The sequence below is a fragment of the Lepisma saccharinum genome, chromosome 4, assembly GCF_977018435.1.
Source record: "Lepisma saccharinum chromosome 4, izLepSacc3.1, whole genome shotgun sequence".
NCBI classification, from domain to species: Eukaryota; Metazoa; Arthropoda; class Insecta; order Zygentoma; family Lepismatidae; genus Lepisma; species Lepisma saccharinum.
Genome location: NC_139232.1, coordinates 80,578,167 through 80,592,567, shown reverse-complemented (window position 1 = coordinate 80,592,567; position 14,401 = coordinate 80,578,167). Strand labels below are relative to the sequence as shown.

The 14,401-nt window shown below is 36.6% G+C and overlaps 1 protein-coding gene and 1 non-coding gene across 9 annotated transcripts in view; one reads left to right on the top strand and one right to left on the bottom strand.

Annotated features, from left to right (window-relative positions):
• The window catches only part of LOC145986627 (uncharacterized), a 219,896-nt gene that overhangs the window by 16,508 nt on the left and 188,987 nt on the right, over positions 1-14,401 (bottom strand). For 7 of the 8 annotated variants that reach the window (XM_083120861.1, XM_083120860.1, XM_083120863.1 and 4 more), the window contains 6 exons: positions 13,255-13,456; positions 11,288-11,503; positions 8,533-8,757; positions 7,840-7,996; positions 3,544-3,676; positions 1,019-1,081 (listed from right to left, as the gene is read on the bottom strand). In XM_083120861.1, the coding sequence (XP_082976987.1) occupies positions 1,019-1,081; positions 3,544-3,676; positions 7,840-7,996; positions 8,533-8,757; positions 11,288-11,503; positions 13,255-13,456 (996 nt within the window). The remainder of the gene's footprint in view (positions 1-1,018; positions 1,082-3,543; positions 3,677-7,839; positions 7,997-8,532; positions 8,758-11,287; positions 11,504-13,254; positions 13,457-14,401) is intronic. The other variant, XM_083120862.1, reaches the window with a different exon arrangement.
• Positions 2,674-2,744, top strand: TRNAT-GGU (transfer RNA threonine (anticodon GGU)). Its single transcript has one exon. It is a non-coding gene; the product is annotated as a tRNA-Thr (tRNA).

The following is a 14,401-nucleotide window of genomic DNA, read 5'->3' as shown; positions in this document are numbered from 1 at the left end:
GTATAGTGGGGGAGAATATTTTACTCAAGACATCCTTCCAATTAAATTCCACTACCCTTTTGATGTTCCCAGTCTGCCCCATGTCCATAGTTAACAACAAATGGACAGATCTGCATTGTCTGAGATATAATTAGGTCACATGATGTTAATTGCTGTCTCTCAAAGTCAGGCAGATATGTTGATTGTGACAATTTTGTTGGACTCTCAGAACTATTAGTGTACAAAATCTTTACTTTTGATTTCCAATAGTTTTGAAGATATAAATAGCCAGATGGATGGATGGACATAACTGAACTGTCATGACCTTTTGTGATTAATATTCTATAAAGTATCTTTACAAATAATTTTATTACAACTCCTTAGCCATTATAAGAGATTAATAAATTGTGAATTTAATATTAAATATGTAGACAAATAGGATTAATAAAATTCTATGACAAAAGACAGAAATAAAAATGAAATTACTAAAAACAAATTCATAAGTGTAAGCTTTCAAAAAAAAAAGTTTTAACTGAGGAAAATAATTCATGAAGTAGGTCTTCCTTTAATCTTACTCACTTATCACTAACACAAAATAAAAAAAAAATAAAAAAGAGAATGAAATTACAAAGGTCACGTGTCCAATATCATGTGATAATTGCAACATGTGGCATTTCATAATAAAATTTACAACTTTCTGTTTGTAGTCAGAAGCCACAGTGGTATTCATTGAGGGAGGCTAACAGAATTTTACGTGCCCATAGCCTCAGATGTTAAAAATATGAAAATGATGGAAGAGGATTTAAAAAAGGGGGAAATTTCATACTCCCTTATGGCTACACAAAAATCCCATTCACTATATTTATGCAAGTAATATTCAATTAACATTCTTAAGAAATGAGGAAAATTACTTGAAACCTCATACATTTGTCTGGTAACACTTAATGATTGAAAATATGGTAAACGATTTAATTTCATAAAACAAACCATGGTGATTTTGAGTAATTGAGCTGAATAGCAAATTATCTTGAACTCTTACCCTGATAGACTGCCTGTATTCTTTTGAATCTCCAGAAAGAACAAAGTAGCCATAGAAACCATACTGGAAGGAAAATGAATATTAAATTTTATCAGTGTATTAAGTAACATATTTACTCAAGAATGAATGTGTATACTTACAGCAAAAAAAAAAAAAAAAAAAATACATACATACAATCCAATGAAACTTTACAGACAAATACGTTATAATGTCATTGTTCCCTGCAGCAGTGCCATGCTGCTGTAACCTGCCATGTAAGCTACTGGAAGAAAGATTACCAAAGGTGAGGCATCCTGTCATCGGAGGATGCGGCGATGACAAAGCAAAATAATAACAATATTGCTTTTTAAATATTTTAGGGAAGAAGAAAAAATAAATCAGAATATTCGCTTATTTGAGTGAACACCATTAAACAGCTAGAAATACACAAGAGATTCGCTAAGTTTAGCACATCAAAAGGAGAGCCCAGTTCTACACCCCCTCCCCCTGTGCCCAAACATCCCGCTGCATTTCCGTTGAGTGCAATAGTGTCAGGTGGGCCAGCTCATCGCAGCAGGTCTGCGAATCCAAGGTCCTTAAGACCGCTATTCTCCCACTTTTGAAGGTCTGGTCATGAGAGACATTTTTTTTCAGCCTCCTTGTTTGCAAACACGGCAGGGTTTCTGTGACATCAAGATGAAACTTCTCAGAATGTCCAGCACTGTAAAGCATGCAATGCTCTGTTTTTTAAGAGAAAAAAAAAACATATTGAAGAGCATCGCAACGCAACTTACACAGAATACATGGTGAAAGTAATGGTGCATAGAAAAAATATAAGTAAGCAAAAGCATAAATTTCCCCACGGTTAGTGCTAGAAAGATATTATTGGATCCTGCGATTCAAATATCATTTTGGGGGGGGGGGATGTTCTTGGTTTACAAAACACGAAGTACTTCCTGCTGTTTTGTGTTTACTATGCTTACAAATGACAAGATTGATCAAGATTTTTGTTTTCGAGGTGATAGACATACTTACTCAAACAGAACCTTTTCCCTAACATATCTTACTTCACACCAGGGATAGCCAAAAATATCAGGATTCCGGAAAATCTAAAAACTCAATTCAAAAATTCTACTACCTGGATTTCGGAAACAAGACGAATTTCAGAGAGAGAAGTTTAAAAAATTTTCCATTTTTTTTTTTTAGAATAGATTTAGCCATCTCTACTTCACACGTCATGTACGAACACTGTTATCATCATTATCAATGTAGGAATGCCCCCTCCCCCTTCCCCTTCCCAGCTTGAAAGATTGACCCTGACGTTTGGCAAGTCTTGTGATGACTACATAAAAATGTCATGCTTCGCCACTGAAGATTACCCTCTTGAACTTTAGTGCTGTGTTCAACACAGGGTGTTTCATAATCCCCTCTGTGATTTCGAAAGTCTGTTGCTCAGAGGCCAACTCACCCACAGAGATGAGAGCATGTCAGTGAAGAGAGTAAATATTCAAGTTTTTAAACCACTTTACAAATTTCCTCCTCTACACTGGGAAGAACCAGGCAACGTCAAAGTCTACAGTGTTTCATTGGCAACAGATCCTATTGCAGTAGCACTAGCAGAGATGATTCCACACAGGCAAAAACAGCAACAGCGAAAAATCTGGCGAGGCCAGGCTGGCTTGGTAGCTTAGTGGTAGAGCACTGGCACGGTATGCCAGAGACCCAGGTTCGAGTCCTGGTCAAGCCTGCATTTTTCACTGAAATTTCTACGTGGTATATCTCCTGTGTGTGCCTAATCTTCATGCACCTTAAAAATGTTTGATACGACCTTCCTTGGTGACTTGACAGATGTTAATTCTGTAATTATGCTCAGATATCTCCACAGTCTCAAGTGATTCCTGACCTACGTGTTCGTTTTATGTCTGCCGAGTCACCAAGGGAGGACATATCGAACATTTGTAAGGTGGGTTATAAACTTGGATATTACTCCATTCCTTGTGAGTGAGTTGGCCTCTGAGCAACAAACTTCCAAAATCCCAGAGGAAATTATGAAAGACCTTGTATTCTGGTATCTCTTCATCCACGGGAACATCATTATCAACTGAAAATGACTGTGTGATTGAAGATTTACACACAAATAATATTCCTTCTTTGATACAAATCTTATATTTTTCTCACCATTTGCAAGGACTATTAACATATAGGAACACTTGTATAAACCATGCACATAAATAACATAATTAACATAATGAACTTTCATTTGTTATGTTTCGACAAAGAAAAAAAACAACCAAAAATAATAGAAACTTGAACCACTATCCATAAAGAACTATAAAAATTATTTTATTTGATATATTAGAATGGTGTTTGCTTTTTTAGTAAAAATACCTATATATATACCAATTTATTCAGGTCGAAGCTGATTGCTTTTGCTTGTTGCTTAGTAATGCAAGTAGAGAATGCATCTTTTTCTGGAAAAAAATTAGAATCATAAAATAAGTAGCAAAGATTCATGCAAGTATAATAGATAACATTGTTTTACTTACCAGAAAGCCATTACCACTACAAGTGCTATAATTGTTATTTGGATAAATTTGTTTGTATACAAACTGTCTTCTGAAAATAATTTGTGTTTGCGGCTCTTTTTCACCGACACATTAGAGCCTCTACTGCTTGAAACTGAAAAAATAAATAAATATTATTAAATTTCATTTCTCTTCCAAGTAACTATAATACACACTCGCATGTTATGTAATTCACCACAAAAATGAATCTACTAACTAAATCAGCCTATTTGAACATAAGTAATGAATAAAGAAGTAAACCTAATTTCTTTCAAGCCGGCCCCTGTGGCGGAGTGGTTATCACATCCTGCTTCAACACAAGGGGTCCCTGGTTTGAATCCCAGCCAGGGCATGAAGTGTTTGTGAGTGTCTATTCATCAATTTCATCACATCATCACTCATCCCCATCTTTGCAAATTAGCCAAAAGTGGCACAAAAGCAAAGTAAAATAAAGCAACTCAATCAATTAATTTCTTACAATTCTTATATCATTTTATGTATGAAGTAGAGCATTATAATCAAAAGAGAATAGAAAGATAAGCAATAGCAGGAACAACTAAAGATGGAGATTTGACACAACTATAACTAAACACTAAACTCCATGATTTATACAACTCAGGCACTCATCCAAGATCCTACTTATCTGGGGGCCTTGCACCAGATATTATTATTATTATTATTATTATTATTATGAGCTTATGCTGGTGCTTCTCCAGACATCATGAATTCATAGGAACAATTTTGTTGGTCGCAGGCCTCACAACCACCTACAGAGGTTGTTCCGTCTACGTTTGGCCGATTTCGTTCCTCCCCCCCCCTCCTGGGCAGATTGGACTCACCCGAACTGGCATGTGGCGTCCTGCAGTGTTGTGCAGTGACTGTCTGGGAACGAAGTTGTTTATCCGCGCGGACGAAAATATCGCACAAAACAGGACCATTGTTGTGAGTGTTGTGTAAAATATTTTTCCAAGTGTGTGGGTTTCCGCTCTGTGACCAACATGCTGGCCAAACTAAGCCGGTTTTGGGAAGGCTATGTTGCGGCGCTTTATGACGCCCAGTTTAGTGTCTCTGTCATTAGAAAACAGTGCAAGAAGAATGGTTGCAACATCAGTTTAAGTGGAATAAAAAATGTTATTAAAAAGTACAAGAGCAACGAAGCTCCACCATTTGGATCACCAACGAAGTTGCCTAGGAAGCGGGCCAAGGCCAAGGCCACCCCTACCATGCAGAGGAAACTGCGCAAAATGGCAAGGCAAGAAAATTAGCCAACACAAAGGTGTATGGCTAATCGTCTTGACGTGTCTTTGGGGACTGTGAGCCGGACCTTACACCATCAACTCAAGCTGGAAAAAGTCATGAAAGCTCGCTGCCATCTTCTCACGGATGCCCACCAAAAGGAACGAAAGTGTAACGCCCGGAAGCTGTACGAACGGCATCTGGCAAAACAAAGGTGGAAGCACGTCGTAACGCTCGATGAAGCATGGATTTACCTTTCCGACTGCGGTAAACCGAGAGCCATCATGTACCGAGAGAAAGGTGCAAAGAACTTCAGAAGGTGGGTCCGTGTATGTAAAGAATCCTTCCCAAAAGGGTTCATGGTCGTTACTGGCTACTGTTACCGAGGTAAACTGAAGATTCGTAGGGTGGCGAAGAACTGCAAAACAAACTCGCAGTATTATCAGGAGCAGATCATGCGGCCGATCTACGAGCATGAGATTCCTACAATGTACGGAAATGATGCCAATCTGGTGCGCATTCACATGGACAAGGCCTCATCACATACTTCACGATCGTCCCTCGCATTCTACAGGGAGATGGAGGAGGCAAGTGGTATACAGGTGATACCTTTCAATGAGGTACCTGTTAAATCTCCAGACGCAAGTCCTATGGACTATTGTGGATTTGGCTTGCTGAAGCGGGCTTTGGGAAAACGGCGTGTGACAACTGTGGAAGGACTTTGGAAAGCTGTGCAAAGTGAATGGGACAAGATTCCCCTCCCAGTTCTTCAGAGAAGCCTATTACAGTGGAAATTACGCTGTTGGGCTATTGTTAGGAACCAAGGGACACACATCGAGCACTTACAGACCTGGCACCATGGATTCGTCTACATTTTTGGGTAAGTCAAAATTGGCCAAATGTAGATGGAACAACCTCTGTAGATCAGATACTGGTTAGTAATTATTATGTGGTTGGTGTATGTATGTAACACCTCCTAGGACATGAACAGCAGTTCACAAACTATGTTTTGAATGGTACTTGCTTTTAGAAGTAATTGGTCAAGAACCATTTTTTTAAATACTCACACAATAGTGCACTTAACAGAACAGTGACGTTAAGAACTAACTTTCTTCCACTATGCTACTGGGGAGGCCAATCTGTCTGCGCAATTATGTAATTCGCTGCAGAAATAGGCCTTGCTGTATTGAAATGAAGTTGAAAATATTATTTTTTGTCCCTTTTATGTATTATAATTTTCTTGATTTCATCTTTTCCCATGATGCACACAGTAAGGTCAAACAGAGATTCAAGGAACTCATAATTTGGAGAAAAATTAATTGTTTATTAATTACTAACACTCTAGTCTTCTTAAACCCGAGAGTTTATGACGGCAGCAACACATGCCTTCCATCTGTCCCTATCCTGACAACCCTAACAATCCAATCTTTTCCATCCTTACCGAAGTCCTTTATGTCCATCTCAATGCTATCCCTCCATCTTCATCTTGGCCTTCCTACAGGTCTCTTACCATCTGGTTTCCCAACAAGAATCCTGTAACTCTTCTTTTCTCTCCCATTTGTGCTATATGGCCTGCCTACCTAAGTCTTTTTGATTTAATTATTCTAATAATATCTGGACATGAATACAAATTGTGCAGTTCAAAATCATGTAACCTTCTCCACTCACCTTTCTCCATACATGTCATTGATGTGTGTAAGACTAAGAAACAAAGATCTCTTGAATTCTTCTGAGTTTGAGTTTATTTTTAAGTTCACTTTATGCACAGAAAGACTAAGTGGGACTGGAGCTACAGTTTTGAGACAAATCCAGACAACTATGTGCCTCCACCAGGTATCGAACCTGGGACCCCTTGTTTACATGGTGGCAACATTACCACTGTACCATGGGGGAGGCCAGCATTCTTCTGATCGTTTTTTGTTTAACCCTTGTGCACAATATTTGCACCAAGTCCTTCACATAACCAGGACCAATTCTGGCATCAGGGTTTCTTTCTCTTTTTTCTTGCCTAATTTACACACACACACACACACACACATGTGCTTTGAGGCACTTGCAACACTCACCCCATCTATGCATATCCTTAAGAGAGCAGCAAAATATCTAATGAATATATACTCTCATTGCTTTTGTATCCAACTACTTTACAGTGTATGCATTCTGTCTACCACCTGTGTTCATAATGTCAACCTGCTGTATCAGACTTTCCATTTGTCCTGTGTTTATTGTTTGCTTCAGTACATAACATAAAACTGAAAGCATGTTCTGTTCCTTATTAATTATTCCCTCCATTGTTAGCTTCTCTCCTCAGTGTCATCAGTAATATAATAATAATATACAATATTTAAAAATAAATAATTAACCCTAGCCCACCACCTCCATTTTTTCAATTTTTCAACTGAAATTTTTTATAAAAAATTGAAAATAAATTACATTGTTCCCTAGGGTGTTCTCAATATTTCTGTAACTTTTGTTCATAAAAACATAAATATAATGTAAATAGGATAAAAAATGCACTATATATAGGTGAGCCTATCAGGTGCTATCTTTTAATGCATGTCACTTGAGACACTCGTGCCAGTGAGAGGGTACAATTGGTTGATAATGATGGTAATATTTGCAATTATTATAATTGATAAACAACTGCACCTCTATAAACAAATAAAGCATTAATGAAAATTATTATGGTTTTTGTGAGTATTAGTGAATGGTAAAATATGTGTGCGACACTACTGCAATATTTGGTTATTATTTTCTATTAATGGTGATAATTTTGTAATTATTATAATTAATAAATAATTGCACATATGTAATCAACAAAGAAAGCAGTAATTCAATAACAAAATGGTTTCTTCAAATTTAATGATGAAAAAGTGTGTATCCCTCTCTCAGGTAAGTTTCTTGTATGGGACAGGTAAGCTACGGTTAATATATTATATCGGTAAAACATTTAATATATAATTAAGGTAGTAATATAAGAAAAGGCAATAAACAAAGCAATTTTTAAAAATCACAATGAGCATGTAGAAATCGATATTATACCTGTTGATATACTACAAGTTGACTTCAAGCTATCTATCCTCTTCAATTTTGCTAGTTTCCTATTCATTCTCTCTAGTTCATCTATTCTGTTTTCTAAATTGTCTGTGACTTTACATAATTCCTTTACTGCACCCACATTTTCCAAGAAAATTCTTTCCTGAAATGAAATAAATTTTTGTTTTAAATTTGCTGGAATGCAAATGAATGGGTTAATTCTTCAGCTTAGAATAGACAAGTACAATATTTTGATGAGACAAGGCACATTACATTTTCATGATCACCAATATTTGAGTTATACAATGTATTTGCAGCGCAAAAGAAGAAAAAATGAAACAGGCCTAATGTGCTCCATATTATTTTCACTTCATTATGAGCAGTATCCTGCTTTGCACTGGATTTTAGGCACTTTAAGTTTCTTTTTGATGTAATTATTGAAATAAAAATCTTTTTAATAATCTAGAACTTCAACATTTCATCAACAAAAAATTACTACAGTAGAACCACAATTTTACATTCCCAGATTTTACCATAGAAAATGTTATAAAATTTTTCTCGGTATTGCATTTTCCCATATTTTATGTTTTTTTCATCTTAGTCCCCTGAGAAACATAAAATCAAGGTTCCACAGCATTTTCATGATCCTTTAATTTAATTCTTTAGTATTTTTAGTATTACAAAAATAAATGTACTTACCTTATTCACAAGTAAGAAGTTGTCTATCCTTTGTCCATTGGGCAGTACAATGTCTCCTGCAGTTTTCACAGCTTCTGGTATAACCTTCTGAACCTCCTGGGCTATAATACCTGTAGCAGCAAGATCAGCTTCAGAAAGGCCAACATGCTTCCCAAAGGCTGGATCGTACTGGTATCTCACTACTCGCAGCTGCTGGACATTCCTCAGCTGCTCTTTGGTATCCAACTAGAAAGAAATATGATAGTTGCCACTCAACAGACTAATGCAACTTTTGTATTTATTCCTGTATGTGTGTGTGTGTGTGTGTGTGTGTGTGTGTGTGTGTGTGTGTTATGTAAAGAAGAGAAAATGTGGAAAGAGAATAGACCTACAATACTTCATTTAACATGATAACTCTGGTATGTATCCAATTCTAGAGCATTTTAACAAATTTAAAGTTATTCTTGAAGTTAGATTGATTGATTGATTTGGTGTTTTAAGTCCACTTTATGTGCAGTAAGGCTAATCGGGACTGGACCTACAGTTTAAAGTGGGATCCGAACCACTATGTGCCTCCACCAGGTATCAAACCTGGGACCCCTTTATTACAAGGCGACGACGATACCACTACGCCATCGGGGAGGCAGCTCTTCAAGTTAGAGTATGAAATATTAAATTGCAACTTTACTCTGCAAATATACTAGTCTTGCTGCATAATATTATTAACTTAATTTAGATCATGACAAGCGCATTAAAAAGGTGTCATTTCGAAAGAAGTTATGTTTTTCATGCAATTATTCAAAGCTTCAACATTTGATGAACTTCTGTGTATTGATACTGAAATGGTGTTTCACAATACATCAAATAGACAAATTACAATCTTACCACCAAAGATTCTCAGATTCAATTACAGTCTGGGCACAGATGCTCCTTTACGAGTGTCCTTTTATCAGTAACATAATGATCATTCATATTCTTAATTGTAACTAGACAAAGCGGTACAGGTAATTAATTTGAATCTGTAATCTCTAATACCAATATTACTAATGTTGATTTCATTATTAACCCAATTCTAATTTACATAGTATAAAATTGTTATAAATAATAACCCATGGCTAGACAGCCCTCGAAGGACCTTGGCCTATCTCCCAACTGCCAGTTTCCCCTCCTACAATCCTACCTAGAGGTGTGGAGATCTTCAATCGGTAATGGGGTGACATGGGGTCAGCACGTCAAACCCCCAGCTGTTGTAGGAGAATTCCGCTCATGCTACTCACTTGAAGCTCCCCAATTTCCTCACGATGGTGGTTGCCACCAGTGTACACAGGCCGAGAGCCCAGAGACTGAACCCAGGTGGACTCGAACCTATGCCGTCCTACAGTCTGAGCCAAAAGCACAGTGCCTTAGACTGCACGGCCACAGAGGAGGACATGAAATTGTTATAAAACATTTTTAATAGCACTTCCTTTATAAATCAGGAGACTCTCAGTCATAGGCTGCTCCATGTAAGTATAAATCCATCCATGCACTTCTAACTGACAAACACATGCAACAATTCTCCAGCTCCCGCCCATTCCACACCAAGAAAGCCATCCCATCCTCGCTGGCCCTCAGGAACAATGCCTCAATATTTCACCCACCTCCCGACAGAACTACAACCTCTGCTTACATCAAGCCATGGATATTCTTCCACCATGGTCACCAAACAAATATCCCAAGCTGCCTCATACACCTCCACCAACAAAATTGGCACCAATCCATACTTGAAATCCAATATCAATCCATTCCCACCTCAACAAAATCAGACATACCCCTATGTTCCCTCTTTCCTGGCCTCCACAGTGATTTCAACATCAGAAACATCTTTCCTGACAAGCACAGAGTTGTTCTCAAATATCCTAACCTCCAAAACATCCTGGTCCATCATAACCCTTCAGCCGACAATAAACTCCATCCAGCTCAAAAATGCAACCTCCCCAGGTGCAAAGCCTGCCCCATTCTTGTCACTTCCCATGGCCTCCAGATCTACACTGCCACCAGTGAATTCATCCTCTACCCCAAAGTAATCTAACACACCTCAAACCTCATCTATATCCTTGTATGCTACATGGGGAAAACATCCAATCCTCAACCTCAGAATCAAACCACAGGTCTTCCACCCAAAACCTGGACTTCACTGTTACCGTGCATACCAACAACCATAATAGCCCCTTCAACGAATGCTTCTAGGTATCCATCATCAACCTCTTACCCCAATCCACCAACCATCAGCCATGAGTACAACTACACCCCCTGACCTGAACAAGGCCACCCCATCCCTACATTTTACCTCCATTACTACCATTTGCCCTCTCCCTCACCCCCCACAAATTGCACCCCCTCCCACATCACAGCATATCAGTCACAGTTTTCGACGAGCCTGGCGAGAAAACCACATGTTTTTATACAGTCCACAACTTCAAGCTGTACTTGGCAACCCTGCAGGTTGAACTCTCGCTATCATTCCCATCACTTACTGTACTTTTCTCCTACATCTGAAGATGCAGCTTGTAGCTGCAAAAAATTAAAATTCTTCCAGTGACTGGTGAACGTTACCTTTTTACTTAATATTTTTATAGATTTATATACCACCATATTGAAGATTTCTGATGTATATTCATTTGTCTCATGCAGGTTCCAATTTTTTATGTAGACTTAAAGAATATTTGGCAGAATGAAATTATGAATATTGCAAAGACATTTCTTTGTAATCATATCTGCTCTGAAGGTTACATACCTCTTCAATTTTCTCCTTGGCTCTTGCATCACTTGGTTGCACAATACTGCCTGTCAGCTTCACATTTCCATTCACAACAAGTGCCTCGTCAGGCCTGTCTGTGTTAATGCCAACACGTCCCACGTGGTAAATGGATTCCGGTGTGTGTCCCTTCTGCCACGATAGCTCAACATCATTCTCAAACTGACCAGGGTTGGATGCCTGGAATAAGAAAGCCTAGTGTCTTCAGGATAAAGCAGCATGTTAAATGTCTATTATTAATCTGACACATTTAAATATAGAATAAATAACACTCAGTGCAAAATAAGTAATCAAACTGGAATTACCAGCCATTTACCTGTTTGGTGGCTTGTCAATTCCATTTGTTGGATCAAAAGTAATGTTAGAAAACAGCATGAATTATTATTAGACACTTCAATAAAGTATGCATAAAATGTGTTAATATTTCTGAGCTGATACTTGTAATATGGTGGTTTTTATAGCCAATGTCACCTCAGTGGTCAAGCATATTAAGGATTTAACTCATTACATCACCAGTGAAGCATTTGCTTGTGACATGTGGCCAGGATATAGTTGTTTCTTTGTAAGTTTCCTTTCATCAGTTTCATCCAATCATTCATCATCATTATCATGATTAATCAAAAGTGGCAGAAAAATGATCTAGACATAGAAAAATAGTATATATACCATACACATATAGCTACCAAAAATTTTAGGAAATAAACCATTGAAAATCTCTGAGACGACTGAGTCTATTTAATTTACTGATAAAATCCAGCACTACACATAATTAAGATATAATAAGGGTAATTTAACAGGATTGTAAGAAGTGAGACAAAAAATTGTAAACATATCACATTAATTATGTATAACCAAATTTTCCACAAGTTATATAACATAAAATATCAAAATAAGACAACCCTGCTTGTCATTAAATAGTAAAATTACTAATATCTAGACACATACCGTAGAAACTGACTGGGTTCTTCATTAGGGGTGGGAAAGGTGCTACATATGGGTTAAATTATGTAATAGGTTAAAAGCATTAAAAAGCCCTACAATGCCAGGAAGTTGTGGCTAACTGATGCCTCCTTCACTGCCAATGGGACAGCAGTATTCCTACATGTAGGCTTCACATGAAAAATCACACGTTCAAGCAACAGATCATTACTCATCCTCATCACAATTACTCAAAAGTATCACAAAAGGAATAAGAAAACTACAAATACTATGCATGATGGTACGAAATGGTGTTCATATAATAAAGTGTTAGTGCTGGCCTCTGTAGCAGAGTGATTAGTACAGCATGCTACAATGCCAGGAGTCAGGTTCGAATATCGATCCGGGCATTGTGAGTGTCCCTTCATCAATTTCATCATGTCATCACTCATCCTTGATTCTGCAATTAGCCAAAAGTGGCAGAAAAGCAAAGTAAAATAAACCAAATTAATTAATAAAATGCTAATGAGAGTTTATACATAAAATGGATCTCGTTTATTCCAGCACCTAAGATAAGCAAATCACTTTATAATTTGTCTGTCTTCCAATAAGTTCAAGACTGATTGCTGATTGATTGAGTTTTTATAAAGTCCACTTTATGCACAGTAAGGCTAATTGAGATTGGACCTACAGTTCTAAAGTGGGATCTGAACCACTATGTGCTTCCACTGGGTATCGAACCTGAAACACCTTGATTACAAGGTGATGACGCTACAACTGTGCCATCGGGGAGGCCCCATGTAAGTTCAAGAGAAGTTGATTATTTCTAAAAAATAAAAGTTGATCAGACATGATCATTATCATAGTTTACTGCTGTAACATACAGGTAAATGCTTTAACTTGATTTTCTTTTAACAATTTCTCTTTGTTTTACAATCCAAATCTTCACTATATAAAAAAAAAAGTTTTAGGAATTATTTGATCAATGCAGTAATTCAATTACATTCCAATTTAATTAGTTTACTTACCCTGACAATAATCCTTTCAGATGCATGTGAGACAATGGGGTAGTTGTTCTCTCCACAATGTGCATGCAGGCCAACAACAAGATAAAAATATCGCTGGTCAGGATTAGGTTTTCCTTTCTTCCTCATGTTATTCGATGTTGTCTCGCTGAAGTGTAACCTCCCAACCGTGGTTTTAACAACTGGCTCTCTTTGAAAATCAACCCTGCAGAAGAGAAATTTAACAAATAAATTTTTTTCCATTTTGTAATTTTTATAACACACACAAGATGAACAAAATTCTGTCTTACTGTTACACTGTTTTATCATGTTGATGAAATTTAATCTATAATATTTTTTCAGGAAGTGTGCATTGTCAAGTATATAATAAATATAACTTTCACGCCAACAAGGTTTTAATGAAAATTTATATTGAATATAGAAATTCAATGGATCAATTATACAAAAGCTTACTTGACCAAAATAAATATTAAAAAATGTATTATAGATGAAAGTATTCAATTTACAATTAAACATTGGAATATCAATAATTTCATCAAGAATACTACATATGAACATATCATAGAGAGAATGCCATGTAATGAAAGCAAATAAGAATGAATCACAGTAGCATATTCTCCAATGTTACCTGGTTTACTGCTAGTAAACCAACTATTTTAACATACATAGAAATTGCCTGAAAATTGGAAATTGTTGGACTTCTGTTTTTGTTTTACTTGAATATTTGCATTGGTGTTTTATTTCTATTATATATAATTAATATATAATAAATATATACCATAAATAAGAATTGTGGTAAATCAGGTCAAATTTTCAGAATACGACACTGATGCATTAACACATAAAGAAAAATAATAATCTAATAACTTTATAAAGATGCTAGCTGTTGGGCAGAAGGTTTAACTTGAATGATACAGTGTCAGTCCTAACTGCTATGGATTTTTTATATAAAAAGAGTCTGCCACTGAAGTAAATCAAATTTCCATTAATTTTCACTTTCGAACGTAGTTACATACAATATTTAAAATACAGCTAAAGAATCTTCTTAAGATCATTGTACTTAATAAAATTATATAGTCACTCTGGAAACTTGTCAATAGTTATAACAACTTTATTTTCTTGAAGCAGATTTATATAAACATACAAAATT